Source organism: Cupressus sempervirens, chromosome 7, assembly GCF_028749045.1.
Source record: "Cupressus sempervirens isolate cs-2001-9-10 chromosome 7, ASM2874904v1, whole genome shotgun sequence".
Taxonomy (NCBI): domain Eukaryota; kingdom Viridiplantae; phylum Streptophyta; class Pinopsida; order Cupressales; family Cupressaceae; genus Cupressus; species Cupressus sempervirens.
The window spans coordinates 466,411,999-466,425,718 of NC_143124.1; the positions used below are offsets into that span (position 1 = coordinate 466,411,999).

General features: G+C 35.1%; 1 protein-coding gene across 1 annotated transcript in view; it reads right to left on the reverse strand.

The window, feature by feature from the left end:
* Positions 1–13,720, reverse strand: part of LOC149547559 (uncharacterized) — a 213,696-nt gene that overhangs the window by 59,341 nt on the left and 140,635 nt on the right. Inside the window, exons 9-10 of the mRNA XM_089791709.1 lie at positions 2,420–2,506; positions 2,106–2,269 (exon numbers count right to left, since the gene is read on the reverse strand). Of these exons, the coding sequence (XP_089647835.1) occupies positions 2,106–2,269; positions 2,420–2,506 (251 nt within the window). The remainder of the gene's footprint in view (positions 1–2,105; positions 2,270–2,419; positions 2,507–13,720) is intronic.

Genomic DNA, 13,720 nt, shown 5'->3' on the forward strand with positions numbered 1-13,720 from the left:
AGTGTTGTGTTTGGCTATCTTCTCATGCTCTCCCTTTGTATACTGTTTTGTAGTGGAAAAGTTTTGTTTTCTTTATCTACAACGCCAATTTCAACTGCCTTGTAGTCATTTCTCACCTTTCTCAGGATTTAAGGGCATGAATATCCAAAATGAGATGATTTTTTCTGAGTTAATAGCACCAATGTTTAAGGTCATATCTAATAAAGTTTATGGTTGGGATAACGACAAGAAACAATGAATACCAGATGAGAAAAAAAATATATCTTTATTTGCAAATGAAGTTATTACAAAATATAGACCAAAGATGATCAGCCTGTTAATGTTTTTAGTAGCTATGAGAGAAATCATTCTTACCTGTCATGATCTGCTTTGAGTTTCTCAAAAATATAGTTGTGATGTTCTTGCTTCTCTGTTTTGTTGTGAAGCTGCAAAGAGGATATTGCATTCTCTGTTTTGTTGCAAAACTGCAAAGAGGATATCATATTCTTTCATCAGTTCTTATGGGGAAGAGGCTCAACATTGTTCTGGACCTCTTCCGCATCATGTTTGAGCTTCTCCTGTATTGTGTTGGAGCTGTAGCTATTATGTATCATATTTGAGCTGCTCCTCTATTGAGTTGATCTGTTCTGTTATTATTTGAATACTTATGTGTTGCGTTCCCTTGTCTGCTGAGTTAGTATGGCACGGCACTGTGAGTGTGGTGACTGGCATCTGAGGTGGTTCATGATTAAAGATCAACAAATGGATGCAGTTGGTTGCCAACAGTTCAAGGAAGCACGTTATTGTTGTGTCATTGAAGAGTTTTCATCATGGGCGTAACAGCAGTTTCATGGCATTCCACGGGAGTCTCTTTCATTACTATAAAGTTCTTTGGAACAAGTTTATGGAATATAATATGCATCTTACGGAAGTCTGATTGTCCAAAAGGAGTATTGTCGTGGAAGACTGTTTTGGCTATTAGTGTGTATCACTGTTCAGAGCATGAATTGAGAATGTATAATGTATTGTTCATTTTCTTGGTTTGGCAGATACCTTAGCATTTTAGAGCTCTGATATTTTCCGTGTCCAATAAAAGGTTTACATGGGAGAAGTGTGAGATATGCTACAGCATTAGTTCATATATGATCTGTGAGTATTAGATTTCAAGGTTGTGCCATTCTCATTTTTAATTTGTATCTGTGAGAAACTCAAAGATCTCTTATATTTTGTATCTGGACAGCTGAAGTGTGGAAACTTCATATAAGTCTGATCGATTGATTGTTTGGAATCAATAATCAGAAGTTAGAGATCTATCTATTTATTTAAGCTCTCAATAAAAGGATCTATCTTTGGTGTGGCTGAGATTTTCTCTCAAGTAGGAGGGTTTTCCCAGGGTAAATCTTTTGTATGTCAGGAGTTGATGTGTTTTGATTTTTTCTGTTATTTATTTATGCTATTCTGATTCTCAAAAAATTAACACAGCCAAGGGTTATACTTGATCCTATTACTTTACTAGACAATACAAAATATAATGAGGGCTCAATAGTTGCCAAACTAACACAACTGTCGACTACCTCACTCTCATGACCACACATCTCTGAAAAGAAAACACATAGTAGGAATAAATCATTTTATTAAAATAAAATAATAGGCCCTGTACACTAACTACAGCTACATTGTGTCTCAATCATCAAATTCTGTTAGCTATATTTCTTTATATGTGAATGGGTGTGCATACCCGACACACCACAATCCTCTAAATTTTGGAAAACTTGCCATCTTAAGGAACCCATCCCGTCCATAGGAACTCAAGGAAATGCAGAGTTATTATGAATATTGTTATCTATTTTCAGCAGTTTACATAATTATATATTTCACAGCTATACCCAGCCATACAGAACTCGGGAAAAAACATTTAGGTCTGCAGTATTGTGAACCCAAACTTCAACCAGAGATCTAATGAAGGCTAGGGTTGTAACCACATCAAAGGCCATGTAGCTCAATTATAAAAGCGTATTGCATCACTACCAAATGAAGTGTATTATTGCAGCACCTTCCAAATGACAATAAAATTGGCTATATGCCACCATTATTTTAAAAATGACAGAAGAAATGCAAGTACTCACACAGGAATTACACGAGTGCCATATGTTCTATAAAGCTCTCCTTGCTGCCTCTTTCTTGTCATCTTTTCCTTTTTGCTCCTAGCAAACTTCTCTCTATAAGCTAGCCAATTTGGTCGAGACTTGATAACAGAATCTTCAGAATCTGTCACATCAGCCATCCACCGCTGAACATTGAAAAATACACACATTAATTGTATGATGACAAGCATGCAGGGGACTCAGGGAGGTCACAGACAGTGCATTAAAGGACAAAAAAAATCCTGAAATGAGATAACGAGGGAATCTTCTGACATATCTACTTAGGTCAGTTTTACCTGACGGAGGAAGAATTTGCTTGAAAGTTCAGGATCTGCAACTTCCAGCAAGCCAGCTGCAAGAACATCTGCAGAACGTTCCATTTCCTGCATTTATAACATTTTTCTTGTTAAAACAATCAACTAAAAGCCCTCTTACTCTTGTGTTGCCACGTCTGACATTGACGCAGATTATCAAGTTACTGGTAAGTTTAGTACGAATTTCCAATATTATTTCAAAGCAGACAGAGGATAATGCAAAAAGTTTGGTATATCACACAGTGAAATTCAAATTGCAGAGATGCTCCATACATGTAACCCTAGCCAAGGGTATTTCCAGGACACGAACAGACAAGAACAAGATGTTTTTTCGGGTGCTTGGATATGGAAAGCTTTTTCCAGGAAATGGTATGTCAAATAAAAATAAGAAAAATACTAGAAATTTTGGAATTTCGATAACTCGTATAGAGGGCATTCATCATATATAATATTATATATAGAATCATACTACAACTCATATAGAGGACATTCATCATATATAATATAGAATCAGACTACAATATTAGAAGTAAATTGAAAATTTACATGAGAATTCATCAATGACAAACAAAAATTTCATTGCTTTAATGGTCAACGTGCATATATATGAAATACAATAACAACAGAATACCAAAACACTACAACTACAAAATGTCAAAAACATTGAAACTGTTGCACCACACACAACGCCCATCTGCTAACACTACATCAAAATTACAGCATCAAAAATGTGAGAAAAAGAAAGAAAGAAAGAGAGGAAGAAAGGGAAATAGAGTGCCATAGTTTTGCAACCCGCTGAAAGGACGAGGAGAAAACCTTGCATTTGTGACATTGGAGCAGCTACATAATTGCATTTAGATCATCAACGAGTTTATAGGAGCTCTTCTCAACACTTGTTGACTCAATTCAAAGAGGTAATAATTGATTTTTTGGATTTAGATGTTTTTTTTCTCTATGCTTATGGGTTTTTTGGATGAATTCTTTTTGTATGTTTATGGATTTTGTTTTACTTTAGATCTTCAAAAAATACAATGCTTAAATGGTAATTTTTAGTCTAAAATGTTTTATTGCAGTACCCTTGACATTTTTCCTTACTCATAATGGCTCCTCCAGCTAAAAAACCCAAGCTCTCTAAAGGCAAGAAAAAAGATAGTGTTGGAAGTACACCATAGACTTTTCGGATAGAGGTAGAACTCAAACAAAATGCTTATTTTGCAAGGTCATTAATAGTGGGGGGATAAATAGATTGAAATACCATATCGCTGGCATATGTGGTCATGATGCTAAGCCTTATAAAGTTGCAATTGCTGAGGCTCAACGTTTTTGTTATGTTAGTGGTATTGCTTCTACATCTATTCCTTGCACTGCTAGTGGCGCTGCCCCATGATAGTAGTATTGTCATTACCATTCATCCTAGAGTCAGAAAAAACTAGGTTGAACAATTTTTTTGTACCACGTTCCACTCCTAGAGCACAACCCTCACTTGAGAGCTTGGGCTGTCATAGGGAGATCCATGAAGCTGGAAGAAGAGCAATTTGCAAGTTTTGGTATTTTTGCAATATTCCATTTATAGCAGCTAGGTACTTCAACTTCATTTATAATTGATTGTTTTAAGTTTTAAGCTTTTAATTTTACTTTTAATTTTTTAATTCAATTTTGAAAATAAAATTTTATAATTTTAGCTTAATGTTGAAATATGCTAATTTAAATATATTTTATAAATGTAACAGAACTCCTTATTGGCGTAGGATGATTGGTACGGATTCCATCTGTTGTGCGGGGTTTAAAGCCCCCACTGAAGATGAGTTGAGTGGCCCCCTCTTACTAGAAATGGTTGAGCGGATGAAACTTGAGTTGGAGGACCATAAAAAGATTTGGAGCCTAAGGGGTTGTACCATTATGATGGACGGATGGACAAATCGGAGGAATAAGACTCCTAATTTTTTTTGTTTCTAGTGGATGTAATTCATCATCCTCTACTTCTCAAAGTCTAAAATTCAATGTATTATTGAATAACTAAAATTTTGTTTTATTGATTATTCAATGATAATTATTTTGTTTTATTTTCACTTTCAGGATCCACCATGTTTTTTAAGTCTATAGTCTCACATGTCAAAAATGCAAAATACTTAAGTGAGGCTATTAAGGAGGTCATAAGGGACATGGGGGAAGCGAATGTTGTCCAACTTGTGATTGATAATGCAGCTAATTATGTTGTTGTAGGTAAAATTTTAACTTCTAAGTTTCTAAACATTTTATTTTAGCTTTTCATTAAATTTTGACACATCTAAATTTTTAATTATTTACTAACTAATTTTAAATTGCTGCAAGAAAACTTTTGATGGATAGACACTCAAGAATCTTTTGGACTCCATGTGCGGCCCATTGCCTCGACCTCATGTTAGAGGATAATGGCAAGAGTGAATGGGTGAAATCATGTGTTGATAAGGCCAAAAATCTTTGCAAGTTCATCTATAATCATGCCTTGGTCCTCAGGATTATGAGGGAATACACAGAGGGAAAGGAGTTGGCTCATCTCAATATCACAAGATTTGCTTCTAATTTAATCATACTAAAATCTTTGTTGAGGTCAAGGTTACCTTTGAGGTGCACGTGTGTTGGTCCACAATGGACTTCCTTGTACTTTACCACCACCCCTGCAGGGATAGATGCAACAAAATGCATTTATGATGAAGAAGGTTTTTGGGAGCCATGTAAGGAGATTGTGGAGGTAATTTAAATTTTAAAAGCTTAAGTCTTAAAATTTATAAATTATTTTATCTCATACATATATTGTTTTATTTTCATTGTGCAACTTTGCAAAGTATCATCATTCACTAAATTGTTTTTTCGTTTAATTGTTTTGTAGATCACTGAGCCCCTTGTAGCCCTCCTACAAGTTGTTGATGGGGAGAAGCCCACTATGGGCTACATATATGCAGGAATGGATAGGGCCGAGGAGGCTATTAGAGAAAAATATGTAGAAGTAGATGACAAGTATGGCCCTTTTTGGGACATAATTGATAGGAGATGGAAAAATCAGCTTCATAGACCCATCCATGCAGCAACTTATTACCTCAATCTAGCATACCATTTCCGTGATGATTTAAGACAGATGAGGAGGTTCTTAGTGGTCTATACATTGCAATATCGAAGATGGCCACTAATGCTACAGATGTATTGTTTGAGATGGATGCCTATGATAATGCAACAGGGCCCATTTTTTCAGGTCAAATTTGCAAAGGTCATACAAAATTGCAGCTTAAGCCTTATACAATATGCAATGATGCACATATATACTTCTGGTTTCTAACTTTCTAACTTTAAAGTTTGAAATGAGACTAATATTTTTTTCTTTCCCTTTTTTCAAAATTCAAATAGATGGTGGCAAATGTTTGGGCCTTCAACAAATCGCCATCCGCATATTGAGTCAGCCAAGTAGCGCTTTTGGATGTGAGCGCAACTGGAGCATGTTCGAGCACATCCACTCAAACAGGTGTCACAGGTTGTCTGTGGAGAAAATGAATAAACTAGTCTTTGTGCATTACAACCTGCACATTAGGACCAGGGAGAATTTGGACAGTGACACCTCTCTGATTACTCTAGAGGAGGTTGAAAAGGAGTCTGAGTGGATCACTGAGGCTACTGCTTTTTTCTTTAATGATTAGGACCTAGAGTGGGTTGACGAGGATGATAGAGAGGCTGAGGCTGTGGCTATGGCAGCAGAGGAGCAAAGAGCTAATTTGTTCCTAGTGGCACCTCACAAGCACTGGCAAAGCCTACAGTTGATCCTAGAGGCACCTCACAGGCTGAGGCTATAGTGAATCAGTCATCCAGGACCTACCTTAGATGCCTTACTAAGAGGCATATGAGGATGAGGATGAGGATGAGGATGAGGACTAGGAGCCATAACTATAGCCTTGTTTTTACTTTTTGTTTAACTTAACATATGATTGGAACATTTGATTATGACTATTGATGTGATGGATTACATGGATTTGATAAACATTTTGATGGGTTTCATGCATTTTATACATCTATGTTTTCTATTTCCTTCAACTACTATTTAGTAGTTAGCAATTTACCTTTGTACTTATGTAATCAATGTATGTTTAAGTATGTGATCAAATTACCTTCTATTTAATGATGTTATTGTGTCTTTAAGCTTTATTCAATAATGGGTGCATGGAATGTTCTTTAAATCCTAAAAAATATCAAAATTTCAAGTTTGTCACTTTGTCGAGTCATTGTCGAGTCACTAGCAAGTCCAAGTCAAGTCACGAGTCGAGTTACCCTTGCCGAGTCCAAGCTAGGTACGAGTTTCGTTACTTTGACATATATATATAATTTGGTTATGAGTTCATGTTGATGTCAAATTTTGCAATGTGAGTTTTAACATTCTCTATCGGTGGCTATTCTAAGCCTAGGAAACTTATTCAAAGGATGCAACTGTATTAATAATTTATTGGGATATATTTTATTAAGTACGGAAATTTGTTGTCATGATTATACGCAAAAGAGTTTTTACAGACTACATAAAGGAATATATCATGAAAGCATCATAATTATGAATAGTTGTGGTTCTTCAAAAAAATTGTAATTATAAAGTATTTGAACTTTTATAAAGGATCTTGATTATGAAGTGTTGTGACTTTTCGAAAGGATTATAACTATGAAGTGTTGTGACTTTTCAAAGGATTTCTATTATGAAAGGTTGAAACTCTTAAAAAAGAAGAAACAAAAAGGTATATTTTATCTTTTCCTTATAAATATAAAAGGAAGAATTTTAGAAAGTAAACATAGAGTTGAGATAATATAGTAGGAAACATTCATTGAAGGGTTGACTAAGGATAGAGCCAAATGGACCAAGCAAAGAGGAAAGTAACAAAGGTATGTTTATGAATTTATTTATATTAATGAATCATACTTGTGTAAAGGTGGAATTCGAAATGGATAACACACATGACTGAATAGTTAATGATTTAAGATCAAGGGAGTCCCTTTCAAGGGAAGAGAGTGATCTTAATATGACTAGTTGTTTAAGATCAAGAGAGTCATTTTGGAAAGAGAATGGTCTTAATAGCTTAAGATCAAGAGAGTCCCATTAGGAAGAGAGTGAGCTTAATTCAATTATAAGGCCGGAATATTCCATTGATGTTAACATATGCATATGTGATAAGGGTTTTGGACAGAGAATGTCTCTTCCAAAAAGGACCTTAAAGGGAGCACTTCATAGGAGACGAAGAAATACCCGGGAACCTAAGGATCCTCAAGAGGGTTACTGATCCTAAATGGAGACATCTTTAAGGTTCGGGCTAAGATAGAGGGTAGAATAGTATAGCTAGATTTATTTCTGTTAAATTTCTAATGTTTAATATGTAGGAATAACTTGTCCCAAACTAATCCTAATAGTGGGGGCATTACAAAGTCATTTTGGGTAATAGGAGGTAAAATAAATGACAGTGGTTGGCCTTTCTCCTTGACTTGGTTTTTTGTATTTGTGTATTCACCATCTAGCAATGGAAGAATATATGACAGCCCTAAGCTTCGAACGGCAGGAAGTTGATATTATTTGCTATGTAGTCTTAAGCTTTTGAAGGAAATAACTCAGCCATCATTCAGGTTTGATGAATTGAATAAGCTTATATATATATATATATATATATATATATATATTGGTCGTGAGTTCATGTTGATGTCAAATTTTGTAGTGTGAGTTTTAGCATTCTCTATCGATAGCTATTCTAAGCTTAGGAAATTTATTCCAAGACAGCAACTATATTAATAATTTATTGGGATATATTTTATGAAGTACAAAAAATTGTTGCCGTGATTATATGCAGACAAGTTTTTACAGACTACAAATGGGAATATATCATGAGCCAAAAAGAAAAATACTTTTACAGATTCATGTTAAACGAGAGAATGAGGGGTTCAGGTTGTGCTTATGTATTGAGCAGAGACTTAAGAATACCTAAGATAGACTGAGGTTGAGCTATTAAACATGGTTTCTTCCAGGCATTTTCTCATTTGTTTAACAGAACTTTCCATGATATTGAACTGGGAGAAGGCATTTCATATTCGACAAAAAAACGAGTTGTTTTTGGCAGGCACACATGATTTGGTCATCCAATCATTTTCGCAGAACAAGTTCATTTTAGGAAAATTCATTGTTGTCAAGACTTCTAACATCAAAGTTCATTTCCGTTACATGTGAGCCGTTACAGGTGTAGTACTGATGGATTTCTATAATCATTGAGTATTTGCTAATACAGTGAAGACAGGGACAAATTACCAAGTGTCCTGAGCATGAAAGAAAATGGACATTGGTGTTGGAACTCATGGCATGACCATCTCTTTCCTGACTCAGAATCTTGTTACAGGGGTGTTCCATATTCAGGAGACAGGAGACAGGAGAAAATAATATTTTTCCTAGGCGTTATGAAATACTCTAAATTGGTGGAGTTAATGGTTAATGTTTTCTTTTCAAGATCAATTGTTGGGTTACTGAACGATGAAAATTCACACATGAATCGGATTGGGAATTTTTTTTATAAAACACAGGGTATCCTTTGGCTAATAATTGTGGTGAAACAAAACAAAAAATCAGCCCCGAAGATTGTTTTTGATGACGATAAATGTTGAAGCTTAAGTTGATATTTGCATTTGCTGAGCATAGTTTGGGGACAACATCCAAACAGGAGATGGGATGAAGGCAATATAGTCTTCTACTGCAGATTATCAGATTCTGGGGTACACACAAGACATATTAAAGGTTTGAGCAGGTATTGGGTAGCCACAGGAACTTGTTCAATCCTATCTCATCAAGTCGGGACAACACTTCAGTTATCCAACACGTTAGCAACATCACCAAACAGGCCTGCAAATTTCATTTATGAGCAATCCCCACACACACAGGTTTTTCCCTGTTTAGTCCATGCTATCTTTTGAAATCTGTAATGTTGAAACAGGGACAAGAACTATTTGAGGTTGTTTGTTTGTCTTTAATTGGTATAAAATGCATTACGTAGTTCTAATATGTCTTGCTACTGATAGATTCTGTCTATTTGAAAACATTTTCTAGGCTTTATTGCCTTAGTATTGTGAACTGTTAATCATCAGATCTGAGTAATACAGAGTAACCAAAGAAACATTTTTGTTACTAGTAAAACAAATTCACACACTCTGGTAAACAAACAAATAACTGAAAAGAGCTATCACAGTGCTCTATAATTCTGAAACATTTGTGTCCAAACAAGAAAACCACTTGTCACGATGACATGTTAGAAGACAAAAAGCATACACGCAAAAAGTTTGTCAATCTCCTATCAGATTAAAGGACAGAATAGTGCAGCTTGGAGCAAGGAAAAATTTGGAGGAAGCAGTGGCAGTCTCTCATTGCAACAGGAGTCAAACCAGCAGATGTGACAATGGAAAATCTAAAAAACAAGGTTTTCTCAAGAGGAATAAATGAGACTTTTAATGGCAAACAACTGAGAGACTTGCAGAATGAAAAAGAAGCAAGCAATTGGTTCTATATGATTAGCTTACAATTGGACTCCCTGAAATCTCTAGATAGTGTTCTTCCTAAGTTGGAAGAAGTAGATTCATATCTATCTAAAGTTGGTCAAACCAATTGTAGACTTCTTAATTGGGTTTTACAGCCTCCAATGACTCTGTTGGTTCAGTCAAAGTTTATGGAGCCTCCTCATACAGATACTAGAATTGCAGTGGCTTCATGTCTCAGTGAAATCAGAAGGATAATAGCACCTATAGCACCCTATAATAATGATTTGTTGAGGAAAGTATTGCAGCTGATTTTGAAAAGCTTACAGGGGCTACATGATGACAAAGATCCTGCCTAGGCTAAGAGGGCTAAGATTCTAGAAATTGTGACAAAAGCTAGACCATTTGTTATTATGTTGGATCTTGAATGTTATTTTCCGATTTTTCACATGTTTCAATGTTTCCTTGTTGAAATTAGGGAGCATCATCCACAGAATGTGAAGACTTGTATGCACACTATTATGTCTTTAATCCTTGAAGAAAATGATGAAATATGCAAGAGGTTGCAATCTGAATTGTTGACCATTTGGAGGAAGCAGCATATTGTATATTCCGCTGCATATAAATTTTCCAAAAGACTGATTATGCATAATACTGAAATATTCAAGGAGTTTATGACTGAAGAAGAGCTAATAACAGCAGGTAAACAAGTTGCAGGGTCTCCAAAAATAAGCAAAAACCAAATGAGAAGACAACATATCTGTTTTACATGCTAGCAAACTTGGACAAATAATCACATTTGTGAGGATTATAATAGAGTAAGGCAGATAAAGAAAGTCAAGCCAGCAATGAAAAAGATTAAAATCTCATATTTTTGCCCCTACAAAATAACACAAGTAATGGTTATACCACTCTCTATATTGGTGAGTTGGAGGTGGTCATAGACAAGCATCTTGAAGAGGATGACCTTTTTCAAAGAGAGAGCATGTTGGAGACTTCAGATGATGAGAATGTGCTCGAAAATAAAAATGTGAAAGTCACCTTGTCATTGCACACAAATCAATCAAACATGTAGCTTGAAGCCTACAATGACATTGATAACATCCTTGTGAAAAGTCATGAATCATGTATTTTTATGACAGCAACTCACTTTTACATGATAATGATTTAGTGGAACAATCAAAAACAGAATTTCAAGATGATGGTGTTATGGATGACCAACTAGAAAATGCATTCCCGAGTGACAATGATTCTTTGAAAAAATAGTTGAAAGTTGATGAAGATATACTTTTTGCAGCCTTAGAGTGCTATGATAATACTCACAGGATCATTGAGGATTTCTACATGAAGACACAATGGCGAGGCAAAAGGGAATGGGAAGTGATTCTGTACTACCCCTATTTTGGGGCATTAGGAGTTCCCAAGTTAAATTTATATAATATTAGATTTGGCTTATGAGAGTTTAAAGAAAATTTATAAAATGGGTCAATTTAATATTATAAAAGGGGTTTAAGGGTGAAAAAAGAGGAAGAGGACGAAAGACAAAGAAATGGAAATTGAAGAGTCACAGTTTGATAAATTAAAAGAAGGGAGACTCATTTTGGGAATGCTTGGTTTATGATTTGGATTTTAATTTTCTCTTAGAGAAACTTTGGAAGAAGGTTGCTTTCATTTTCAGAACCAGTTGCAAGGAAGAAAACCCTCTAGCCGGACAACAATGAATGAGAACCCATTGTTCGTGGGAGACATCATTTCAAGTGTCTCACTTGTGCTTATATTTGCAATCTGACCGTATTTATGTATTTAAGATTGGACTAGATGTTTGTTATTGGATTGCTGATGTATAATACAGTAGCATATTTCTGAAGAATGTATATGGATTTTCTGGTTTTTATTTTGTATTGCTGAAAATCATAATACAACAAAAGTTTCAGAAGTTTATACATGAGCATTGATTGTTTAAATCTGACAGTTTATTGCATGCACTATCTATTTGAATTCTGAAAATTTATTGTGAGAAAAGTATTGGGAAAATATCCTTTGGGATGTTACAGTGGTATCAGAGAATTGAACATGTTACAGAACGGTTTTATCAAAAAAGGTTTTCTTGTCAACCTTTGGAAATTTTAGGAGTGACAAAAGCTTTGTTCAGGCAATAAGCGTCAAATCCGAACAGGTTTGAAGAAGATAAATTCCTTCAGTTACAGGACTTAAAAACCAAATGCTTGTACTTTACTTGAGTGTTAAAAAGAGCAGATATTTTGATATCATCCTTAGTACCTTGATTGCTGTCAGTACTTTGGCAAAGACCTTGACCTGGAAGAATATTACTTTGGGAGATTAATTTAACATTGACGAGAAGATAATTTATGCTGCGGCATGAGCATTGCACATTGGGAAGATGGTAATACCTCAGTTTTAGTTATTGGTGGGCCCGTTTTAAAGACTATAGCTGTTGTAACAAACATTCTTGGTGGAATACGAGAATATCAAAGGAATTTTGGTGAAATGTTATATTTATCCTGCATATTAAAGAAGGAATTTAGCAAAGCATATTACTACTGAAATATAGAAATATTGAATAATCTAATTACTATTGTGCATAGTCTGCGAATAATAATTAAAATAAATCTGGCATTCTTATTGGTTAGAAGGACTAGAGAATATTTGGTGAAGAACTTTATGTTTCGACTATAACTTTCATTCAAAAATATAAGCAAAGAATAATATTGCAGTCTAGATTAAGATATTTGCCAAGAATTGTAATGCGCGGGAATTAAAATGCGAAATTTACAAAACTCAGGCTTTTCATATGGTCCGTGATTGATATATAATCACTCTGGGAATACATCGAGCTTGGTCGTCTAAACAGTAGTATAACATCCCAAGGTTAAAAATTCAGATATACCAAGGTCCGGGTTTTTCGTCCATTTTTCCTATACAGACTTATTTATTCCTTCATTGCTAACTAGACATTCTTGAATGTTAACATCCCATTTTTTCATCCACGTGTTATTTTTCCTATCTAGACTTTCCTTCATAACTAAGCTAGGCCAATGGTGACTTACCATGTGTATTCTTTTGGTAACTCAATAGTCAAATCATTGTTGATGCTGTGAGTGGGAAGGCACTTGTTTCGGCCAATAAGATTTCATAAGGTATTGTTGTTTTAATATTAAGGTTATTAATGATGAGATGCTTATGAAATCTTTCCACTTGTCTCCTTTCTTCTCCAACATGTTGCCCCTCGTCCCCATAAAAATTCAGAGATACCAAGGTCCGGTTTTTTCGTCCATTTTGCCCATGCAGACTTATTTATCCCTGCATTGCTAACTAGACATTCTTGAATGTTAACATTTTTTAATCCACATGTTATTTCTCCTATCTAGACTTTCCTTCATAACTAACCTAGGCCAATGGTGATTTACCATGTGTATTCTTTAGGTAACTCGATAGTCAAATCATTGTTGATGCTTCAAGTGTGAAGGCACTTGTTTCGGCCAATAAGATTTCACAAGGTACTATTGTTTTAATATTAAGGTTATTAATGATGAGATGCTTATGAAATCTTTCCACTTGTCTCCTTTCTTGTCCAACATGTTGCCCCTTGTCCGCATCCCGCACCCCCCCCCCCCTCCCCAAATCCAAATTTCACACCCATAAAGGACCACCAATGCAACTAAAAAAAAAACAACACTTTCTTGGTCTTCCAATCCAACAATTCAGCATTCCTACATTTTCTTTTGTAACAAGTGGCAATTTTCTGCCCCCTTGAAT